We start from the raw sequence: 12,041 nt of genomic DNA on the forward strand, positions 1-12,041 counted from the left end.
GTCCCTAGCTGGTACCTGAGATCAGGAATAAGTAGCGCCTAAGGAGCCAACTTGAATATGGGGAGAGTTGTCCCTCTAAGGTATTTGACTCTTTAAAAAAGCAGCGTATTCCCGGAATAGAAATTACCATGTAGTTGCCATCTTCTGAGGCCTAGCAAAGCAGAAAAAGCTTATCTCGTGTGCTAATTTATTAGAAACTTAGGGTAGAATCTACACGGATATTAAGTTATATGTTTTATTAAACTTATGCACCGACGTCATCCTAGGACAGAATTGGCAAGAGCAGCATGAGAGTATAACAATATGTTTCGGAGGGACGGCTCTACCAGTGAATATTTAACAAATAGATTACAATGAACCGTTGTCTGTTCAGTTATAGATAGATACACGGTATGACGTCATATGTGATAAGAACAAAAAAAGTGGCCAGGAACCGCCGGGGCGAGTGGTCACTCTTTTGTTCTTATCACATATGGCGTCATACCGTGTATCTATAACTGAACAGACAACGGTTCATTGTAATCTATTTGTTCTATATAATGAAACTGAAAAAAATAAAAAATTAATTGAATTATTTGTTTGCAATTTAAAAACAAGGAAATTGCTGTGACGTTATTCCGTGCGTCTGTCCTCTTATAGATCATGGCTCTCGACCAATGAAATTGCTTGAATTCTTTACGTTATTATATAAATGTGGTCTATTTACTTTGCGTGCTGATCACCCACCACTATTTTAGTTTCTTGCACCTGAATGTAAACCAATCGCTTCGAAATCAAGAAGGTATTACATGGAAAATAAGGAATTTATTTCGACTGAAATTGATAAATTACTCGAAGAGGGTATAATTGAAACAAGCGATTCCCCTCGGAGGGCACAAGTTGTAGTGACGCGGCCTCTCAACGAACGATGGACAACTTCATTTCTGAGGAAAATTTAGAAGATATAATTGCCTATTTGGATAATATTACGATTTGCGGTATGGATCAGGCTCATCACGATGAGAACCTTGAAAAGTTTATTTATTGAAGCAGATAAGTGGAGAAACTTGGTCTTGAATGAAGATAAATGTGTGTTCTCTACAAGAACTATAAGTATTCTCGGTAGCATGGTTTCAAAGAGGGAAATTAGACCAGATTTAGAAAGGTTGAAACCTTGGCGGGAGTTACCCCCACAAGAAAATTCGAAGTCGCAAAAAAGAGTAGTCGGTCTTTTCTCATATTATTCTCAGTGGGTTAAAGATTTCTCAAAGAAGATTAGACCCTCTCAAAATACTGTATTTCCTTTGCCAGAAGAAGTTTATACAGCATTTAGTTCGATGAAGGAGGATATAGAAAATGCAGTCGTAGGAACCAGTGACGAAATTCTCCCTTTTGAAGTAGAAACTGACGCATCAGACCACACGCTCTCTGCTATATTGAACCAACAAGGACATCCAGTAGCTATCTTCTCAAGAACATTGAACGGCCCGGAATTAAAACACTCTGCAATCGAGAAAGAAGCAGCAGCTATAGTAGAAGCAGTACGTATAAGTGGAAGCATTATCTCACCGGAAAGCGTTTTAAGCTTATAACAGACAAAAAGTCGGTTGCCTACATATTTGATACCAAACATCATAGCAAAATTAAGAACGATAAAGTAATGAGCTGGAGAATAGAATTGTCGATGTATAACTTTCATATATATATCGAGCGGGGGAGGAGAGCATACCAGCGGACGCTCTTTCAAGAGTGAAAAGTATGTCTCTTACAGTTGATAAGCTGTATGAGCTGTATAGATCATTGTGTTATCCGGGCGTGACTCATAGGTCACATTTCGTTAAAGTCGAAATCTACCCTATTCAGTAGAGGATGTAAAGAGCATGACACTAGCTTGTAGGGAATGTCAAGAGTGTAAACCACAATACTATTCTGCGGAGCATTCACACTTGATAAAAGCTACTCAACCTTTCGAAAGATTGAACATAGACTTTAAGTTCCCGTGCCCTGTGATAATCGATGTCGATTTCTGTTAACTGTCATTGATGAGTATTCTAGATTTCCCTTCGCATTTCCATGTGAGATGTTTACTTAGTGTTCGAACCGTCATAAGATGTCGCTCAACACTGTGCTATAGAACAAGTTACAATCCACCTTGTAATGGGCAGGTTCAACGTCTGAATGGGACATTATGGAAAGCCATTACGTTAGCACTTAAGACGAAAGGACTGTCACTATTGGTTGGCAAGAAGTGCTGTTGGATGCACTACACTCCATAAGGTCCCTGCTTTGTACAGCTACGTATGCGACCCTGCAATATGCTCATGTGCGATTTCCCGATGGAATGGAGGATACAGTGTCAATTAGACATCTAGCTCCACCTGTCAGGCTATTTCGTCAAAATTTTATTAGAGTCTTCGAACTTTTCATGTGCCGAATCGAATGCATATGAACTTTAAGTTCAACGTCTGCAGACCTTACTAACAAATAAAATATTCAGTTCGCTAAACCTATATAGCATAGAAAACCATTAGGCCTAGATCAAATTCGTATTTGGGGTCCCAATCCATTTGTGAATATTTCGTACTATTTCACGGCAATACTGCATTTGAATGGTACTCCGCAAGAAAAGTATACAATTTCTCAACACTCTCATTCATGTTCAGTTTGTCTAATGTATGGAAATATTGATCAGCGTCCCTCTATAATGAAAGCAAGGATGCATGAAAGTTTATCGAGCTGCCTTAAGGGAATTAGGGATAACCCTCCACTTAAACATACAATGTCATGCGCTCAATTTTGTACAATTTTATTTTCCTAGGATTCAGTGAAGGACACATTGCCGAGCTTGGCCAATGCAGATAAAATCGAAACGATGTACAAAGTCATTTCCAAGTCAATGTCGAATGGATATAAAGTAAGTCAGTCTGGGTCTTATATTTTAGACGCGCAAAGAGTCCATTATTCTTTGCATTTAAGGAATTATAAATTCATATTTTAAGTGTTTGCTATGTACAATGAGTGCAAATCTATAGAATGACATAATTATTTTGACGAGACGTTTCGTACTAAATTCGTCTAGTTAGCTTCAAGGACTGAGAATTTTGAATTTCATGTCATTCGACTTCCTAACCCATAAAAACATGTATGCAACAAAAATTAACTGCATGTACGTTCCAACACATAAGCATTGCTTTGGGATGCTAAAGCTATTAAAAGCTCGATTGTTTTGAGACATCCTGCATGAAAAAAGATTTGTGGAAATTTTCAATCACTGTACTTACAAAGACCAGATGAAAAATAATTGATTTTTCCAAAAACGATAACTTGGACTTGCGAATACTTGACCGATTTTAATAAAAGTTGAACCATTTTAAAGAGGAAATTGTGCTCAGTAGACACGTGTTTTTTTTAGATCGACATGTTGCCAATTCGCTATGATATTCACTTTAAAATTCAGCGACTTATTTATTATTCAATATTACATCAAAGCGGCCAAATCTATAAAATATTGCCCAAAATGCAAACTAAAACGGGTTACAGTGATCTAGTTCTCATTTTTACAGCTATTTTGATGTCTTTAGCGTCAAAATCGAGCCTTTAGAGTATTTTTGCTGATTTTTTATGTAAACATGCACAATGATATGAATTATAGCATCACCGGCAATAAAATTTAGCAATAATGAAAATATCGAAAAAAATTTAGGGCGAAAAAAGCCAAAAATCAGACTCGTTGGCCCAATTTTACGTCAGCAATTGATTTTTGAGGTCAAATTTGCCCAAGGGGGAGGGCATCATGGAGTTTTGTCACATTTCCCAACCGCGGGTAAAAAACCGAGCAAGCGCTTATGCAAATATTTGTAATTTTGCAAATATGTCCGCTAAGAAACGCCAAAATTGGGATAATTATAAGAAAAAAATCTTAAAGAAGAAGGGAAAGAACTCCCATCGTGAGAAAAATCGATCGTTCAATGTCGAAGGCGGTATAAGCGTTTATCGGCCAATGTCGAAGGCAAATGTCAGAAGTACACGCGAATTGGACCATTGACATGGGTGCCAATGGAAGACAAAGAAGCCACATTAGAAAGCATCAAGGACGCGTGTAAAATTCATTTTGATACAGAATCAGAGTGCGATGTACTCCCCGGTGAACGTAGCCCATCGTATACGAGCTCAATCAAATAAAGAATTGGAAAGTTATACACGTGCGATTTATTAAAGGCGCTCAAAACCTTGTCCCTGCTGTTAAACGTCAAAGCGAGCCTACCAAACATAGTCCGAAGAAAGGAGGCATCCCCATGAATATAATGTCCAGGTCAGAAAGCGTACGATCGCATATGTCTGTAACGCCGTCTATTTCACTTAGTATAAAGATGCTGAAAATTGGGAAGGTCATAAATCCGGATGCTGACATAATAACATTACATTTGGAGGAGTTTTCGATAGTTATCTAACATGGAATGGTAAATGCCATTTAAACCCTCCCTTCGTAGAATACCATTTGCCTAGGGATCATTTCGGGAAGCTTACTTAGCGAATGTATTGAGTGGCCTTCCTGCTGGCAAATACGTTTTGAAGAAATATTTGAAAGGAAAAACAGTTAGGAAATCACGGAATTGTTCGAATCGCTCGAAGCACACACGAGAAAAGCTGTGCAGCTCAATGCTCTGCCAAGAAACTTCGCCCAAAACATGGCTTTGGAAGTACCTTCCTTAGAATTTGGCTCGACGTTCAATTATACCAAGGTGTACTACTCCATGCTGGAAGAGGAATATGTTACTCTTGAAACATTTCTCGAGTGGACATTTGAGAAGTTTATAAACAACGATGGAGAGATATGTTTACAACCTGAAGAAGAAGCACCTGAAATTGTGAATCATTTGTTCATTACACTTTTGTGCGATCTAAGAAGCAGTTGATGGTCACAGACATCCAAGAAGTAAGCTATCAACCGTGTAATCCGAAAATTGCATCCTCTGGTCTAACTGACCCCAATGTTAACTTTTTCTGTATTGGGAACTTGTCGACTCAGGCCATTGGAAACTTCCTTTCCAATCACAGTTGCAACAAGTACTGTAATTTACTGTAATTTACTGTAATTAACTGTAATTTATCTCTCGACTCTGATTAGACTATTTTAGTGACGGATTTTTAGGAACTTGAGGCATAAAACACAAGAATTGATACATATGGTTTTGATTTCTATTGTTTTATATATAGTTACTAATCGAGTTACTAAGGAAGTTAGTTACTAACTATTTTGTTACTAAGGAGGCAAAATTAAGGGATTAAAGGAGAAAAAAATCATATTAGTATTTTAGAATTCATTGATCTGTTACATGGTTAATTTTAATGTTTTTAATAATAAACATGGAAAGTATACTATTCACATTCTGGTTTCATCAAAATTGGCTTTTAAGTACAAGTATGCGTTAACAGCTTGAGATGGTTCAATATCATCAGTGTTAGGAATATGTCTTTCAAATTCATTACCTAATGCTTCGTCTAAGTAATCACTAGTTCCATCAAGAACACCTGATAATTCTGCTACCTCTTGAAGTTGCTCATCTGTGAGGGGAAGCCCACACGTCCATATTCATCTGGGTAGTGGTAAATGTGTTTTGGTACACCTGTAGGCAGGTCTTTGTCTGGTTGCTTTCGCATTCGGTGATTATTCCACACTGAAACTGAATGTGTCCAACTCTTTTTAGGGAAGAGGGATATATAAATAGGCTAAAAGGTTTCTACACACATTTGAAAGTTTAGTTCATTGCCTTTTAATAAATTTACTGTATTATAAGGCATTTTGAATGAAATGATTTTAAATTATTATTAAACTATAAAATTTGGCAAAGAATGACACCAACTGTGGTTTACCTGTCAGTTTCATCATCAGGATAATAATCTCCATTTTCAACCAGTGATGATAACTGGTTCTTGAAGAACCTTTCCATTCTTTCCAGCAATTCCTGCCACCACCTTTCAATCTTGTTTTGGGTTGATGGACAAAAGATTACAGAGTCAGTAGGTTCATCAAGATCTTCATACTTCTCTCGAAGGAAGCAATGCATTGTTGTTAATACTACTGTCTCTGTCCCTCTTTCCGCTCTCACATTTAGTGGAAGCACTATTGAAAATAGACAATGAGAATAAGTGAAAACTAACTCATTAGCAATGGAGTCATTATTAACTGGCAGTCTAAGGAAGAGTGTTCATTGTTCATATTCCAACCCCATTTATTATAATCATTGTTTTGGAGAAGACTAATTATTTAATTATTATTAAAGCTAATTATGATAGTCAGAAAGGATCAATTCCTATCATGTGACATATGCAAGGCTAGGAATACCAGAGTTTCAGATAAATGCATGTAATTTTCCCTTTGGTTTAGACAATTATACATGAGGTACTTCTTCTTTCACAGAGATAGTCCATGTAAAATTTTCCAATTATTTTTGGATTGCTGTTTGTTGTCCAAATTATTAAAAAATTTATTCGAGCACTGTATGTGTCGTGTCCACCATATATGCAAAGCGGAAATGTAGAATTCTGATAGCCGCACAGCTTATCATGACCGTCCAAGGACATAGTACAATCTGATCCCTATTGATTTTCAGATCAAAAAAGAAATATATTAATTATTATATTTAGCAATTTATGCTTCAGTCAACGTTTCAATTTTAACAAAATACATACCCCTGTCACAAAAGCATTATTCCTCTCGGGTCACTTTACTTTTTCAACGCCTCTTCTAGCTTCTAATGCTTGAGGGCATAAATTCCTCATCACCGCGTAATACCTGAGAAGTTGCCCAGGGCCCTCTAATTCTCTACTTACTGCCCCCTCTACAGCATCAACATTTACATTTATTGTACTCTGCGGAATGAAGTCCGCTCGCTCCATGCATAGATGGGATACTTTGTGCGAATGAAGTCCAGTATCTCCTTTTCCCGCCAGTTTAGTTTTACATGCTCCGCGAATCGTCTTTAAGCGCGAGGTCATTCTTCCATGATGCGTTCGGCCGCCATGTTTCCCCTGATTACCTCTCCCTCAAGCCAACATTAGATTATGGTCTATTGCACTCATAGGCCATAGCTAATTATTCTTTTTAAATTTTTTTAAAAAAGATGTTGCAATTGTAGACCATATTGATTTTTTTTGTTTCATTTCAATTTGAAAGAAAAAAATTGAAAATAATTTTAAGTAATTATTAGTTTTATTTATTTATTTTTTTAAAATCATTTTTAATTTGTTTTCATCCAAAATAATAAATTGTTAACAGATATTTCTAATGGCATTGCTAGGCCACCATACGTGTCTGACAAGGCAATGTAGTTAGCTATTATATAGTATAATATATAGGTAGCTAGGCAACTTCAATCACAATATTCACATGGACACATGCAAATAGTCGAAAGTACGTCAATTTATCCCTAAAACTAAGCTAAAATAACAAAAGAAATGAAATGTACGATAATTTTATCATACACTGACTATATTTTAATAATTAAAATAAGTTATGGAAGCGATAAAAATGGAGCGAAAGGTTTTTGATATTTTACTCATTTTTTGAATGGCCGGCGATGCTGGACCCGCGCTGTTGACTTTTGAGAACGTTTGAAAATGACGAATTATTTGTTATCTCATTGGCTGTTTTTTGTTCTCGCTGTTGTGACAGCCAATCAGATTACAAACTCGTCATTTTTGAAACGTTCTTAAAAGTCAACAGCGCGGGTCCAGCATCGGCCCATTCAAAAAATCATAGGCAGCCCAATAGCGAATGGTTTTATTTGAAATAAAAGTGCACTAAAACATTGAAAATTAAAACAAAGCTATCCGTATTTTGATTAAATTGAAACATGTATCATTTATTCCTGCTAACTAAAATCCTGATATCCTGTGTATTACCACAGATTAGCTATATACAGATATGAAACTTCCGTGTTTTTGCTGATTGTTTTGTGTCCCAAGCGCGTGATGACTTCCGGCGAGCTTGGCAAGTGTCATGAGGGAATTAAAACGCCGTTGCTAACCGTCTTTTAAATCTGTTTTTTTTAAATATCAAAGCATAGAGTGTGTAATTATTGCTAATTCTAAACCCGAAACTCAAAACCTAATATGGCTAAGTCTTTATTTTTTGTCCTCAGAGTTACGCAAAAAAGACCCGTGTATGGTCATAATGGTCGCGCGGGTGCATTAATTTGTACTTTTTTTGTGAAAAATAGTTCAAGGCAAGGGTGATGAAGTTGTTTATAGCCAAACGCCTAAAATCGCTAAATACGCTGAATTGCTCGTCAAATTTACATGCCATGTTCGGCATGTTGTAGTTGTTCATTTCAAGTACACAAAGTTCTTTTTAAGCTCCTATTATTTCGTTCTCACATTTCTATTATTCCTAGACATTTGTTAATTCATTTCATCTTATCTCCTGGAGATATATTGTATCTAAAGCATTTATTAACTCAAAAATACTTACAAATAGCTCAGCAAGTGCTAAACTATTGCACAGCTTTCCATACGGCAAGCCCTGCACTCCTCAGCTATATTTTTTACTGTTTTTCCAGCATAAAAAATTTCAGAAACCAGTTCTTAGCTCAGAAGATCCACTTCATTCATCTTTTTTAAGATTTTAAGTCAAATGGGACATGACCCTGAAGGTTTTTTTTAAATCAGAATTTGTTTGTCAAAAATTCGATTTTTCTATCGATTTTCTCATTAAATTTCGACATGAGACTTGCCAAGCAAGTTACGCATGCGCACATTAGGCAAAAAACCATGTGACGCGATTTGGCTTCAGTTTCATATCTGTATATAGCTAATAACGGGCGACTCGCATGCCTGACAGTGTTCAGGCAATGTGGGCATTATATATATAGTATATATATATATATAATTATATATATATATATATATAATATATATATATATATATATATATATATATATATATTATATATATATATATATATATATATATATATATATATATACACAATATTCACATGTACACATGCAAACAATCGGAAAATACGTCAATTTATTCCTAAAACTAAGCTAAAATAACACCATAAATTAAATCTACGATAATTTTACTATATACTGGCTATATTCTTATATTGAAATCCAGTTATGGAAGCGAGAAAAATGCGAAAAGCTTTTGATATTTTACTTATTTTTTGAATGGGCCGATGCTTGACCCGCGCTGTTGACTTTTGAGAACGTTTGCAAATGACGAATACCTAATCTCACTGGCTGTCTGAAAACCGTAAATTTGCATATCGGGGGGGATAGCACGCGGAGTCGGCAAGAAGATGCAAGCGCAGGAAAAATCTAATTTTTATGCCAGTCTGAAATTACGGCCCTTTAAAAAAGTTTTTATTAAATTATAAAGGTAATTTTGAAGGATATTGTTTGGAAGTGTATTTAATATGTGATTATTAACGCAGCGTTTGTAAAAAAGCGTAAAAAATGTAGCTGTTATAAGAAATATCTCAGACGTACGTATAGTAGGTATATTTAGTTTATAAAAACCTTATATTTTGCGTCGTGTTGCCTCTGTCTTGCTTTCAAAACAAAATTATGTACCTTTAAATATCTCGCGAAGAACAGGCAACAATTTAAACTACAAAGCTACAATTATGGGGAAGGAGAAGACTAACGACAAAGTATATTGTCTCAACACTGATTTTTATATTTGGTAAGTAATTTTTATGTAATGTTTATATAAAGATAATTTGCAGTTAAATATTTAAGAAATACAATCCATAATTGTTTGGTTAAAAAGTACTTTCCTATCAGGGCTAACGTATATAAAGAAACATAATAAAATTATCATAATTGTCTAACAAACACAATTTGGGTTAAATTACTCAGATTCAGTCCCTTATATGGCTTAAAATACTTTCTCACCAGAAATTATATATACGTAATAAAAAAAAGCAAGTCTTCCTTTTCACGATTACCACACTCATGGGAAAGGGAAAACTTAAAAATCTGTACTTTTACCAATAACATAACGGAAGTAAATCTATGCTATTGCTATACACAGTAGAATCATGATTGGTGTATTAAACTTGAACTGCATTAAAAAAGATCACCAATAGACATATTACGACTTTTTTACACGCCAGTCAACCAAACTCTTTTAAGTATTTTCTTCGCCAGCATACATCATGTTTATAAGAGTCAATGCGTATTAATGTTGATTTCACGAATCACGACCATACATTTAATATTATGCAGGAATAGTTGACGTGCGGCTTTTCACAAAGGGCCCGAAAACAAAAATCTTTGGTAAAGTACTCGTCCAGAAAAACGCGATTTGAGTTGATCCCTCAATTTTCTACCAATAGAATATTGCTAAATTAAGGTTTCAGATGACACACAAGCAACGTTTCGTAAAATCTCGTCAAGCAGGCAATCTGTGAATCTCCAATAAATAAGGAAATTGAAAAAAGAACGGCTGAAAAACCACATGAGCAATTGATAAAAACATGAATAAAAAAGAACGTAATGCCGAAGAAAACTATTTTTTTGTTCATTCATACCTTGCCAGCATTCCTTTAGCTTTTTTTCATAATTTGAGCCCAGATCACTACGAAAAATGCATGAAAATACACGTTTTTTTCTCGTCAAACACGACATTTGCTGTTTGCCAAAAACGTGTGTGTAATTTTGATGGTCTGACCGGCTTTGTTCAAGCCAAATGACGTAACAAGTGCTGGGGGAGGTAAAGTGCCAGAATGTTATATTATTATATACACAAGTGCCAGATATGAGGTATTCTGCTATTTCATTGGTTGGCTACTAGACAGATATTAGCTTATATCTGTCTAGTAGAGATAGTAAACAAAATGGCTGAAAGATTTGGGGAGTTAAGTGAACTAGAAATTCCGTAACAGCACACCAAAATGCACCGAAAGGGCGACAAAGTTTGGAATGAAAGTGTTTGACGGTAGGCGAAATTTACAGAAAAGAATTAAGAGCACTATTCTTGACGTTTTTCTTTTGTTGGTGTAAGAAGTACGATACAATTTTTTTCAACATTAATATAGACAGTCACTTAATAATTTTTTGAATTTCTTTCGCCCTATTTTCAGAGTGGTTCATCAGCTCAAAAAAATTTGACAAGTACATAACAGAAATGTCAAAAGCAAAGCTGAATATTTGCTTAAAGCAGTTTTACACGTCCGCTAGGCAGAAAGACGGCACAAACAATGATGAAAGCTGTTGGAGCAGCCATCGAAAGGTTTTCAAAGAAAACATCAAGGAAGGGATTTAGCATAGTTGATGACCCTACGTTTGCTGAAGCCAAATTAGTTCGTGATGCTTTTGTTAAAGATTTGAGAGAGTCGGGAAAAATAGCTGGTACAGTGCATAAAAAAACAATTTCCAAACATGAAATTCAGCTTCTTTTCCGTACCGGTGAATTAGGTCCAACAGACACCGTAGAACCCGCACAACTCTTTCGTACAGTTTGGTTTTACTTGAGTTTCTACTTCGGTAAAAGAGGCAGAGAGAACCAACGGCAACTGAAACGAAACATGCTTATCCTGAGGTCAACACCAGACGGTAAAGAATTTTTCGAGCTCAACCGCCAAGTCGCAAGTTCTCTTTTGGCAACAAAAGATCATCAAGGTGGCCTCAATGATCCCGAAGATGAATCCGATGGAAAAATCTACAACATACCTGATTGTAGCACCTGTTCTGTTCAAACAGTAAAAAAAATATTTGAAGCATCTTAACCAACCTCGCAAGCCAGGGTCTTTTACCTACGCTCCACTGCCCACGCTGCGGCAAAGACCCTGGTCATATGACATCGCAAAATCTCCCAAAATATGGGAGATTTTTAATTAGCGCTTAGTTCATACCATGGGAGGAATGGCAAAGTCGGTATACCATTTCTGCTATTTTTAGCACTTGTCACAATCCACTAACGCAACTAAAAATAGGGATTCACACAATAAATTAAATAAATAGAGCTAGTGTGGCGCAGCAAAAAACTCAAAAGGACAATAAACCGAATTTAGGGGCCGATTACATGAGGCGAGTTGTCCCGGCCAAGC

At 36.0% G+C, this 12,041-nt stretch overlaps 1 protein-coding gene across 10 annotated transcripts in view; it reads left to right on the forward strand.

The window, feature by feature from the left end:
* The window catches only part of LOC114524189, a 66,740-nt gene that overhangs the window by 12,764 nt on the left and 41,935 nt on the right, over nucleotides 1–12,041 (forward strand). For all 10 annotated transcript variants that reach the window (XM_028545323.1, XM_028545324.1, XM_028545326.1 and 7 more), the window contains exon 3: nucleotides 2,798–2,893. In XM_028545323.1, coding sequence (XP_028401124.1) covers nucleotides 2,798–2,893 — 96 coding nt within the window. The remainder of the gene's footprint in view (nucleotides 1–2,797; nucleotides 2,894–12,041) is intronic.

Source organism: Dendronephthya gigantea, unplaced genomic scaffold, assembly GCF_004324835.1.
Source record: "Dendronephthya gigantea isolate DGI-Jeju-01 unplaced genomic scaffold, DenGig_1.0 000030F, whole genome shotgun sequence".
Lineage (NCBI taxonomy): Eukaryota > Metazoa > Cnidaria > Anthozoa > Malacalcyonacea > Nephtheidae > Dendronephthya > Dendronephthya gigantea.